This window comes from Phoenix dactylifera, unplaced genomic scaffold, assembly GCF_009389715.1.
Source record: "Phoenix dactylifera cultivar Barhee BC4 unplaced genomic scaffold, palm_55x_up_171113_PBpolish2nd_filt_p 000077F, whole genome shotgun sequence".
NCBI classification, from domain to species: domain Eukaryota; kingdom Viridiplantae; phylum Streptophyta; class Magnoliopsida; order Arecales; family Arecaceae; genus Phoenix; species Phoenix dactylifera.
In genome coordinates, this window is record NW_024067676.1 from 1,025,439 (window position 1) to 1,038,375 (window position 12,937).

Below are 12,937 nucleotides of genomic sequence, written 5' to 3' on the forward strand. Positions count from 1 at the left end.
ATTCTTACTTGATGATAGCCACTCTTAAGATCGATTTTGGAGAATACCGTGGCTCCGGCCATCATATCTAACATGTCGTCTAGACGGGGAATAGGAAAACGGTATTTGACGGTAATCTTATTGATGGCACGACTATCTACACACATTCTCCAAGTGCCATCTTTCTTAGGGGTCAGAAGGGCAGGTACTGCACAAGGACTTAAACTCTCCCTAATGAACCCTTTCCTAAGTAACTCGCCAACTTGCTTTTGCAATTCTTGGTGCTCTGAAGGATTCATCCTATAATGGGGTAGATTGGGCAAGGTGGCTCCTGGAACTAGGTCTATGGCATGCTGAATGTCCCTTAAAGGTGGTAGGTTGTCAGGAAGATCTTTAGGAAATACATCTTTGAACTCCTCTAAGATTTCAACCACTTCTTGAGGGTGTGCTACTGGGGTTTGGTCCAGGGTCTCCTTAACAGCCAACATCCAAATGGGTGAACCTTCATTGATCTCTTGCTCTAATTCCTTAGCATTGATTAGGTTCAATCCAGGTTTCTTTTCCTTCAGACTACTACTAGCTCCCCTCTTAATGTTGTCCTTAGGTGGGGTAGGGTGAACTACAATTTTCTTTCCATTATGATTGAAGGAACATGAATTTGATCGTCCAAACAGGGTAGCATCATGATCGTATAGCCATGGTCTGCCTAGGATAATGCTACTTACTCCCATAGGAAGGACATCACACCATACCTTCTCCTGATAGGATTGGAATTGTATCTGGACTTGGCATCTAAGTTTAATGGGTATTGAGGTCGAATTTATCCAAGATACCTTATAGGGATTGGGATGGGGTACGGTAGGCAACCCTAAACTCTTGATGGTGTTGGTTGATATGGCATTGACACAGCTTCCACTATCTAAGATGATTTTGCAGGCTTTTTCTCCTATTTTGATAAAGGTTTGTAGGATGTTGGTCCTACGCCAATCTTCTTGTTCTTTAGCCTGGGTCAATATACATCTCACAACTCCTAGAAATTCAGACGTCTCAATGATTTCTTCCTCTTCTTCATATTCATCTACCAAATTGGTCTCTGCTTCGTAGACTTCTTCTCCATAATTCTCTAGGGTCTCAGGATCTTCTTCTTCTACTTCTCCTATGTGTAACACTCTAGTGGGGCATTGGCTTGCATAATGTCCTATTTTATGACACCTAAAACAAGGGACATTGTTTTCCTTTCTACCTTCAGGGGCTTTTCCTTTGTCGTCCCTACGAGCCTGTGGAGTGATAGGATTGGGTCTGTGTGATGGGTTTGAACTTGGGTTTGGCCTGCTTCCAGGGTTGCTAATCCTATTGGGTTCAGGTCGTCGAAAAATGGGTCCCCTCTGGAATCGTTCGCAGTCTCTGGCAATCTGGTAGGCTTGGTCTAAATCATGAATTTCCCTTAAGAACAATTCCCTTTGAATGTCCTCCTTAAGACCAGCTCTAAACCTAGATAGGGTTACGGCTTCTGACTCGACTATGTTGCACCTCATAGCGAACTCATCAAATTTGGCAATGTATTCAGATACAGTTTTTCCTCCTTGATTTAATCTTTGCCATTGATCTAGTAACCTCTGTTCGTAGGATAATGGGACGTATTTCTCTCTTAGCTTAATTTTCATCTGTCTCCATGTATTGATAGGTAGTTCTTCTCTTTGCCTAGTGATCCTCTCAATATTTCTCCAGTATAACCTTGCATGTCGTGTCAACCTAAGCTTGGCAAATTTGAATTTTCTTTCTTCCGACATTTCATACCACTCAAAATATTGATCCATGTCATTTTCCCAATCAATGTATACCTTAGGGTCTAGACTTCCTTCGAAGGAGGGTGCATCAAGTCTGATACTCCTAAGGGCTCGTTCATCCTGGTCTACATGATCCTGTTGTGGTCGTCGCTGATTATGTTCAGGAGTGAAAAGGTGGCGATGGGGTTGGGGTGTCAATTCAGGTTCCACGCGGGTCTGTTGATTTTCCTCTAGGGTTCCTAGCCTCTCCTCAACTTGATCAAACCTATTGTTCAATTGTTTGAACTGCTCAGTCATAGTCCTTAGGATGGTCTCAAGATTGGGGTCCATGGCTTCAATGGGTTGTGTATGTGATGGGTTGTAGGGTGATCCTGATCTAGTTGTCATACAAGGCTCAAGACAAAACAAAATGACTAGCCTATGCTAGGGTTTGCTAAATCTAAATCAAAGACTTATCTAATCAAAATTGGTTCACCACTTGCCCAGGCCAGTTGGACCAAGAGTTCGTGTAACCGCCATTAACCATACTTAGCTGACACCAACCGCTTAACGGGGCTGGGCAGATAAGATGGTAGCCACGACCCTGATCGGAACTTTTCTAGACAGCAAGGAATTAGCCAAATTCAATTAGCCTAAAGACTCGTTGTGGTTTCTAAGTTAAGTTGGCTAGTTGAGTTTTAAATTAGGCTTAGGTTCTAGATTTATGAGGGTGGTTGTTTTGGGCTAAGGAAAGGTGATGAAATCCTTCCCTTATGTTGCAATTAGAGTGCCCTTAATATGATTTATGATGGATGCAACTATTTTAAATGTCCACACAAGTTGAGATTTAAAATTTCAAATTTCAAATTTCGAATTTAAATTTTTGAATTTTGAATTTTAGATTTGAATTTTAGTTTTCAGCTTTTGAATTTCAAATTTCAAATTTCAAGTTTAAATTTCAAATTTAAATTTTGAATCTCAAATTTTTTTTTGTTTCAATTTAAGTTCCCATTTTTAATTTCGAATTTTGAATTTCAAATTTGGATTTCAGATCTAATATTTCAAAATTTCAAGTTTTGAAATTCGAATGCAAAAGTCATATTGGAAATTTCAGATTTGGAAATTTTAGATTTGGAAATTTCAGATTTGGAGCCCAAACCTAGAATTTCAAATTTAACTTTGAAATTGTTAACTTCAAATCCTAAATTTGTGGAGATCAGATCTCAACTTTAATAACTAAAATTCGGAATTAAAATTTGAAATATTCAGATTTAATTCATAAACTTAATAAGGCATGCAAACTAGGATTTTGGCATCAATGGATTTCAGGAAAGTGCAGAAATTTCAGCAAGTGCAGAATTTCAGCATAATCAATGTGCGTGTCCTAATTAACCTTGCTCTGATACCAAAAATGATGCGGGATGAATGCGAGGGATTTAAACATAAGGATTATCAGTAAGTTATGTTGATTAACTAGCCTAATAGCAGCAGAAAATTCAGTCACATATGGGATAAGAAAACATTAACATGAGCATAGTAATTTCAAGACTAGTTACCCGCATGTACTAATTCATTTAGGACTTAGAAGAATGGACCGTTGTGGTTGAGAAACCACTTGATTAGGACACTTCCTTCAATAAATCAGACCTAGAGTTGAGGTTTACCAAACATTGAACTTCTGAAATTTTTTTGGAGGAGGATCCTTGATCTCACTCTCGAAGGTTGATGATTGGATGACCAAGCTTCATCTTCCGTTGCAACAGGGCCCTTTTGCTATTGGTTTGGAAGGATAATTGACCCAATGACATGGAGTACTTTAAGGACCTGCAAAGAAATAGGGATTAGAACTTTGGCGTGAGAGGGGAATGGAAATCACAAAAGAAAAAGGAGGCGAGAGGAGGTAGGGCAGCGGTGGATGTGGTAGTGGCTTTAGGGCCTCACGCCCAACTTGGAACAAGGGCCTCACGCCCAACCTTCTCTCAAGGTGACAAAGCAAGATTGCTAAGGAAGAAAGAAGTACTTTTTATTCATTCATCAATTGAAATTACAAGATATCATGAGGAGGTATTTATAGACTTTCCTCATGATTTGAAATTTAAACATATAATGAATGGCGCTCCACATTTGAAGGCTTGGTTGCTAGAGAAAAGGAAAGAAAGTTGGCCGGCTTTAAGGGGGAGGATTTGAAAAGTTGTTGGCTCCCATTTGAAATTTTCTTGCATTTAAATTGTGGCCGACCTCTTGGACTTTGAATTTGGGTGACGTGTCAACTTGTATGAGGTGGCATGGTGATTGGTTCTTCTGATGAGGTGGCATGACGTTGCATTGGTTTCTTTGATGAGATGATGTGGTCGGCTCCTTATGCTTGACTTCATCCTGGTTGGCGTGCTTCCATTGGTTGGAGTGGTGGTGAGGTGGCCAGCTGATGTTGATGTGGATGCCGAGGTGGTGCTCCAAGGGTGTGCAAAGGTGGTGGTAGAAACATGCAACATGTCCTGACTTGGCTTGCTTTCTGACTTATTGAGGCTTGCTTTCTGACTTATTGAATTTATTTACAGGACTCGATCAAAGCCACAGTGACCTTGAGTTAATTGATTGGAGTCTTTTCTGGATTCTGGTGCCCGCACCAGGAGCCTTCTCATTACAGCATCATTTGTGCTGCAATTATCCAAAGTAATAGCACATATTTTACAATCCAATTCCCATTCAACAAGACATTTTTTTACAGCATCTTCAATTGCAAAGCTGGTGTGAGGGTATGGAAGTTTCTTGAAACTAATAATCTTCTTATGCAGAGTAAAATCAGAATCAATATAATGTGCTGTGAAAGAAATGTAACCAATTTTCTGATTTAATGTCCAAATATCAGTAGTGAAACTAACCCGAGAACTTAGGTTCTTGAATACATTATGCAATTTTTTCTCTCTTCTTGATACAAAGCCATACAATCATGTTTTACAGTCTTACGACCCATAATTTTGAATAATGGCTGAAGAGATTTCATAAAATCTAGAAAAATAGTGTGCTCAACAATATGAAATGGAAGCTCAGCACATATGATAAATTTTGCAAGAATTTTTCTACTCTCTTCTTGATTGAATTTGAAACACTTTATCGGATCTTTTGAACTTGGTAGTAAGAGCAACTGATTAGTCGGATTCTTTTGATACTTCTTGCAAACATTTTCAAGATGGCGTTTTAGATGACTCGTTCCTCCTTTAGTGCTCCCACTTAAAACTTTTTTACAATATTTGCACTTAGCTATTGATCCTTCAGAATTTTTTTCCTCGATAAAGTGATTCCATACCCAAGATCTTTTTTTAGAAGAATTGTCACAAACATTTTCAGCAGTATCTTCATTTCTATCATCCTCATTCCTTAAATCTTCAACAGTCTCATTTTCACCCACTTTAGAATGAGACATTAGTAAAAATAATCTGCCCAAATAACAAAATAAATATCACAAATTTAACCTATAGCATCATATATGTACGAAAATTTAAAACTCTTGTTATTGACAAAGTTAAATGTTAATAGTTATAGCTAGAATGACACTAGTTAAATGTTAGACATTCTATTTTTCATTCTTTTGAAACTGTGGATCCAAAATGTCAGCCAAAACGTTGGCCAATTTTTAACATGATTATGGATGTTTTCTTTCAGTTTCTGCTCATTTTGATTATATTCGGTTTCATTTAAAATAGAAAGAAATTAGATCAGACTTAAGAATATGACCTTCAACTATCTGAGAATTGAGAATTACATGAGTAGGTGATTCAGCCAAAGATGTACTTAAAGATGCACTCCAGAATTTGATGGTGATGTGCCAGCACGTAAGAACTACATTTGACAAGGCATCCCCCATAAGGTCTCACTCTGTTTTAGATACTCTGCCCTCTGTCACTTTGTCTGTTCACCGGTGAAGTATATGATTTAAGATATTTTTAACCAGGAAAGAAACCCCTTAGACATGCAAAATAAACCTTCCTATCAGTCATTTTATTCTATAGCAGAACATTAGTAGAAGAAAAGGCATAACCAAATATCCTGTAACTCATTCAGCTTTTGCACATAGGCCAACTCAAGAGACTGATAATGATCAGATGATTAATTGAGTATGAGGCGTTGGCGGGAGAGAAGAGCGCAAGCCCTAAACCGGAGCAGGAGGTGGGAGGTTGGGCATCGGTGACGGTGAGGGGCGAGAAATCCGCTAATCATCCCAGGAAAACAGCAAAATCAGAAGTAGGGACCCTAACCTGAGAGCCGACGACGACGAGCGGAGAAACCCTAGCACTCGACAAGCCGCCGCCGACGAGCCTCCCCCGCTCTCGTCTCGCCTCTGCACTCGACGAGCCGACGACGCCTCCACCGGACCCTAGACGACGACGACGACGGTCGACGAGCTCTGGCCCTCTGCAAATCACGATTCGGCAAGCCCTAAACCGGAGCAGGCGGTGGGAGGTTGGGCATCGGTGACGGTGAGGGGCGAGAAATCCGCTAATCATCCCAGGAAAACAGCAAAATCAGAAGTAGGGACCCTAACCTGAGAGCCGACGACGACGAGCGGAGAAACCCTACCACTCGACGAGCCGCCGCCGACGAGCCTCCCCCGCTCTCATCTCGCCTCTGCACTCGACGAGCCGACGACGCCTCCACCGGACCCTAGACGACGACGACGACGAGCCTCCACTAGACCCTAGACGACGACGACGACGAACCCGGTCGACGAGCTCTGGCCCTCTGCAAGCCCTAAACCGGTTACCCAAGCAGCCAGCCAGCCAAGCTTAAGTCTTTATTACCCAAATGGAATTCGGGCCGTGATGTTGGGCTTGGTTTGGGCTGGCATTGGGCTCGGGCTTGGTCCGGGCCCGGGCCGGGCCAATGGGAAACCCGAGCCCGGCCCGAAATAAAATTGGGCTTAAGTTTGCAGCCCGAGCCCGGCCCGACAATCATTGGGTCTAGCCCATAGCCCGGCCCGCAGGCGGCCCGACCCGATGGGCTTCGGGCCGGCCCGAGCCCACTTCCAGCCCTACATAGCATTGCTCTTGTAATAATCATCAATTTTATTTGCTTCCTTCGGGAAAATAGTATACACTAGCAACAATCTTTATAAAACTAGTTTAGCAATGATTATCCTATGATTTCTATACATTTTTCATACATATTGTGTGCAATATTTTTGTTTCATTATAGTCTTGATTTCATTTGACCTTTTTGGACCTTATAGTGACTAGAGCCTCTCGTCTATAATCATATTTCCCATTTTCTTATTTTCTTACCATATCTATCTCGTACCTCACATTTGCACTCTTTCCGGCATCGAATCCCCCAATAGAAACTGCAAAAAAGGCTAAACAATGCCCTTCTTTTTTATAAAAGAAAATACATTTCACACCCACTCATAAACACTTGTTCTTCTTAACAGTTTGATTACAACAGTGCTAGTTGCATAATCTATAAATTCATAAACATATTTTTACTATAGTATCCTTTTCTGAGGAAAAATTTAGTAACAAAACGCAGCATTCATAATTTTTGACTCAGAACTCCTTGTTTAGCTTGTCGCTATGATGTATGTAAAGTCTCCACTATGGTTCCTATTGATGGCCCCAGTTACCAAACCTCTGCTACTATCATAATGCAAGCTCTTTGATAGAAGACTTTCACCCTTCAATTAATCAACCAAATAACTTGATGATAATTCCATGCAAGTAGAAAAGCCTCAAGTAAATTTTCACTACTGATTCAACTACTCTGTCAATACATTAACTTTTGCATCCTTAACAGTCAGAATTTAGATAAATAAAAGCATAAAGCAAGTGTATGTTATAGAATTGAGTAAAAATAAGTTCATCCTAGTTGGAGGTTGCTGGCAGTGCAAGTGGCACGCCATCAAAGACCATCTGGAAATTCCCGCATCGAATATTTCCTGATGGAAGGGAGGTTCCTCCCCCCCCCCCCCCCCCCCCCCCCCCCCCCCCCCCCCCCTCCTATCCAGGCTTCTACCTTAGTCTTCCTTTGAAAAGTCTCCGAATATTTGAGCATACAACTGCTCTTGAAATAGACATTTGTAATCCAACGAAGACATGGTCAGTAAGAGCTGTTCTCCAACCACCACAGAGAACATAGATATCAAAATAACCTTACCAGGTCTCATTCCCAAGAACAAGTGAAAAAAGCAGCAAGATATTTTATTCCTCAACCGGTACTTAATATTCCATTAAAAACTCATCAAAACACTCTTAAGCAAAACTCAAACAAGTACTTATTCAAACCAGTTAGTTGAAGAGAGAAAATAAAAAGAGAAAATGTTAAACAGCATAACATAATAGGTCTTCTGACAGAGATAAAGGCAGTACTATTTAACTAAGCAACATCCCCTTGGGGACTGGCAACATCATCCTTAGCACTTGACCTCCTTCAATCCATAGGCAAAGTACAAAAATGTTGGATCAGTGGCTCCCTCCTTGTAGTATGCAAAGACCATGCTACCATCGTCATGCAAGCTCTCGCCCACAAAACTGCCAAAGAAACATTAGCTTGTAAGGGTCACAGAAGTGTAACAGGGAATTAATTCGAGGTCCAAATGTTGACACGGTAAAATCCTAGAAGAGAAACAGTTCAACTTTCACAACTGAAAAGATCAAAGTTAACAAAAGCATGACACATGCCTTCTGCCTGGCAACATCCATTCTGCTGGGAGGTTGGTACCTTGACCTCAAAAGGCTGGAATATCTAATGATACAGACAGCAGTTTTATAAAGATATATGCATGCAAAAATTTCCAGGTGCAGCTATCATGAGTAGCTAGGCACATCTGATGTGAATTCTAGGCACATCTGATGAAAATTCACATGCTCATGGCTGTGAAGATTCAAAGAGTGATAGAGACTTGGCTATTTATACAAGAGAGTCTGGCAAATTGATAAATTCCATGAAAACTTAAATAAAAGGGTAAAAGTTTTGGGTTTGTATGTGCTGTTCTACATTTGCTCCAACTAAGCCATAAAAGAAGTTGCCTTCGCCATAAAATTTGTCACAGTTGACAGAGTTGTGCATCATCCACACAAGAGATGATATAAAGTTACAAACTACATCAAATTTGAATAAATGGAAACTTGAGACTTACAATTGTAGGTCACTGAGCTTCGAGAGTAAATACTTCGTAGCTCCCTCAATGTGCTTCTTAAAGAGCTCCTGCTTCTCCTCATCCAGCTTGGGTGTCAATTGCTTAATATAACGCTTCATATAAGTCACAAATTGCTTCTTGTCAAAGGCAGGTTGTTCCTGTTAATAAATGATATTATAATGGAAAATCAAAAACACTTCAATATAGCTTCGACCGGCAGATTCCAGAATAAATCTAAATAAAAGATATTAACCCAAGAGAAGGGCATGAACCTGAAGGCGGAAGGTGTCAACAATATCAACCACCTTCTGAGCCTGATCATCAACCCCTTCTTCTTCACCACCTTCAGCAGAAGGATTAGCACCAATGTCTACATTTACAGCTCCTTGAACAACCCACTGTTAATCAATCAACAAATTATATATTTAAGTTCCTGGAGATTTTTGTATCACACCAAGTCACCAATAATAATTTTGAATTTCAAAATTCTTATAGTTAGTGAATAAAAATAGTTCACAACCAAGCAATCTATGCATGACATACTTTATGCAGATATATGATGAAAGTACACAAAAACCTAAAGAAGGGGAAAAGAGGCTTTTCAGAAACAAACAAGGATGTGCACAAATGGTATGCTTAAAAGTATTTCAAGTAGCTAAAAATACTAACCTTCCCCTCAACTTCCCACAGCATTCCATTTTCGATTTCCTTGTATGGGAACGAGTCTGAGAGGAGCTCGTCACCTAAAAAAACATTAAATTGATCAATTAAATGTTGGCATCAAATCATTAAAAATATCAGATCAGGAAAACATAGGTTCAGTGCTACTAGCATGGACATGGTAAAGTATAGAAGCCATGGAATGGATAAATACAATATTGAAAGGACAACAGCAGTAAAGAATCAACAGAAAGAGTTGAAATTTAGACATACAATCTTAGATTTTTTTGACAACAACTACAGAGTTGGCAGCATACAAGGACCTAACACCAGTACTAATGCCAATTGCAAGCCCAGATGAAAAGGTAGAAAGGTCGACATTTGGCTGACAGACAGTCATAAAATGCATGTCAAACTATGAAATTGTTGTAAATGCTAGGTCGTTGTGAACAACTTATTGATATCCGGAAACAGTCAGTAGAAGGCTTAGTAAATATAGTTATGGCATAACAAATCAAGAACTTGTTAATCCTTTGAGCATGTTGAAGAACCAAACAGGCAGATGTCAACCCAAATGGGCAGATCTGAGCTCCAAGTCGGGTTTTCACAACCCATATAATGGAAATCAAATTTACTTTAAGAATTTGTGTAGAAAAGGTGTGTCATGGTGATAGAATATTTTCAACAAAGACCGATTACTAGCTCAAGAGAGAAGAACACATAATTAAATAAGGTTCACACGACTGAGATCACGTTCAACCCCTACCCAATTCTGAAACATCTTCTCCTTCAAAGACTGCTAAAGTAAAATGTGATTACATGTACCAGAAAGTCCTAACCATTTCTCTTAGAATAAAGTAAATATATAGCTGACAAGGGTAAGATATGCTGAGTGACTAAATTAAACTGGATCATATATAAAGATAAAAATCTTCATGACCTATTTAAGCACTTACATGTCACGCTATGTTATTTCACATGTAATCCTGCACAAAAAACAGAAATGAATTTGCCATTTTATAACTCCAGTTAATAACATTGTTGCTAGCAGTGCCACATTATAATGCAAAACAAATCAAGTTCAAGATAGCTTGTCACACATAAAGGCCTAAGTTGTGTTATATCAGAGCCAAGTCAGAACCAACAAAAACTATAAAATGCCTACTTAATTTGCCTTTCTGGTTATCTCTCCCAACATGTTATCCTTTAATAGGCGAACAATGATCATAGGTGATAAAATTGTGTAGACCAGGAGCCTGACCAAGTAGATTTGCTCACAAACTGAGGCTCCTGTAACATTGACCAGAATTGACACAAGCTCAACCATTTTGTCAGCTTCTATGTGAAAATGCGCAACTATTTCATGATTGCCCGCTTGTCCAAAACACCCAGTGGCCTTATTTTAGAGGACATTCATGATTCAAATCTATATCAACTACAGTCGAAGATTGATGCCATACAAAACATCTATTTCTGACTATATTTTCTTTGCTACGGTTAATATCAGTCACCATCCAAATATCGTAATCGCTGTACCAGCAAAATTCATCCACATCACATATGATACCATCTGCATTTCTATGTCACTATCTTCTTAAACCATTGCTCTTTCAAATATTAATTGAACATCAAATCTGAATTTTGTTTTTTTACACTTCAAGGCTACCTTGAATGTACTCGATTCGTTAAATTTGAAATTTATAGATAACCCGTAAGATGGGTGGTTAAACACATAGAAACACAAGTTAGGGCCTTGAAGCCATCCAATTTCCAACAACTCAAGAAGCCAAGTTAACACGAGGCCACCTGATCAGGTGTTGTTACAGTATGCTTCAAGTATAAAGAATCAGGTTGTGGCACAACTTTGCATTTTCCTAACCATGTTCAAGTTCAAAACACATTAAGGTGTGTGCATGCAGTAGTAGATACCAGGGTTCTTAGCCAATTGCACATAAGCCACATGAACGAACAAACACATGCTTCAAGAGCAACGAATGGTGGGGCGATGGAAAAACATATCTGGTTTCCAGCATGAGTGTTCCTGTTCTACTTTGAGAATCATGACTGTGCACCGACACCATCTTGCACGGTTCACTTCCTAGAGAACTATCCAAGTGATGGTACAAGGCTAACCCTATGCAGTCTAGTTTCATCCTACTAACTCGTTTCAATTGTTTTAATTGTTTATCTATATGGGGCCCCTTATACCACATACACCTGACAGCCCTTCCTAGTTTTCCATACATAATATACACCCACGATTCTCTTTCGAGGTCTTTATGCTCTTATTATACAATTATTATCATATTCAATTGAAAATTAATAATCTCATCAAGCATGCATATGCGCAATAATGACCCCCTACACAGGAACCAGTCCCCAAAAACAAGAAAAAAAGAAATCAAATTAAGTAACAATATATATAAAAAAAAAGCTCAATCCAAAAAAGCAAGACACAGTAAACACAGCACCAATAATAAGCAAAATAAAGTCAATAAATCTCCATCGGGAACAATAACCATCAAACAACTACTTAATTTTCAGCATCACTTTAACAAATACAGTCATAATCTTCAGCTCTACGATCAACAAGAAGACTTCACCTCAAAAGGTAAAGCCCATCTTAATCACCACCAATAGAACAACAAAATCAAATAGGGAAAAAAAATACAACTTCCGAATTATTCCAGCAACCCAAGCTTAAAAACGACACAAATTAATCAAACCAGACAATCAAACATCAAAATTTCACATGTAGCCCACTGATATTTTTTTTCTTAAAAAAAAACTAATTCTTGTGCTATGCCTCCAATATCCGAACTTCCTAACGAATCCAAAGCCAAAACTTGAGCAGAAAACAGTCTAAGAAGATATATCTGCTATACCTGAGAGCAGATCCTGGTAGACGATCATGGTTCCTTACCAAAGAATCAAGCAACAAACGCTAACCCTAGAGCACCGAAGTAGAGAGGGAAGAGAGAGAGAGAGCGCGCGAGAGGGAGAGGAGGGGAATCAGACGAGGCTTATTTCTTCGTCGCTAGCGGAATAGGATTCTCCGGGTAATTATAGCCGGAATTAAATTGGACTTCGAGCTGATCTCGAATCTTCACCGTCCGATGGGTGGGATATTCCGGGAACATACCAGATGGACGGCTGTCAGTCGTTTCAGGAGAACCCACGTCTTCCGGGAGCAATCGCAGACCGGTACGATAACTCGCGGCGGAGTTTTAGTGCAGCCACCGGATGAAAGATCCGACGATTGTGAATTTCTATAATTTTTAGTCCAGTATCTAGAGATTTTAACCTCCCGTTCTGCAAAAAAATGTATATTTCTATAATTTTGCCTTGTTGGACGACGGTCTAGGACTTGGATTTAGAACTAGATTATAGTAGCCTCTTACTT

General features: G+C 39.6%; 1 protein-coding gene across 2 annotated transcripts; it reads right to left on the minus strand.

Annotated features, from left to right (window-relative positions):
- Positions 1 to 7,915: 7,915 nt before the first annotated feature.
- LOC103715083 (translationally-controlled tumor protein homolog) lies at positions 7,916 to 12,703 on the minus strand. Of its 2 annotated transcripts, XM_008802600.4 has the most exons (6): positions 12,420 to 12,703; positions 9,544 to 9,617; positions 9,147 to 9,272; positions 8,875 to 9,032; positions 8,417 to 8,480; positions 7,916 to 8,266 (listed from the first exon to the last, which is right to left on the minus strand). In XM_008802600.4, exons 1-6 carry the CDS (start codon positions 12,445 to 12,447, stop codon positions 8,243 to 8,245), a joined length of 474 nt encoding a protein of 157 aa, XP_008800822.2. In that variant the 5' UTR covers positions 12,448 to 12,703; the 3' UTR covers positions 7,916 to 8,242. The 2 variants fall into 2 exon arrangements, with proteins under 2 accessions (XP_008800822.2, XP_008800821.1); XM_008802599.4 differs by lacking the exon at positions 8,417 to 8,480 and having other exon boundaries at positions 12,420 to 12,700.
- Between the last annotated feature and the right edge of the window lie 234 nt (positions 12,704 to 12,937).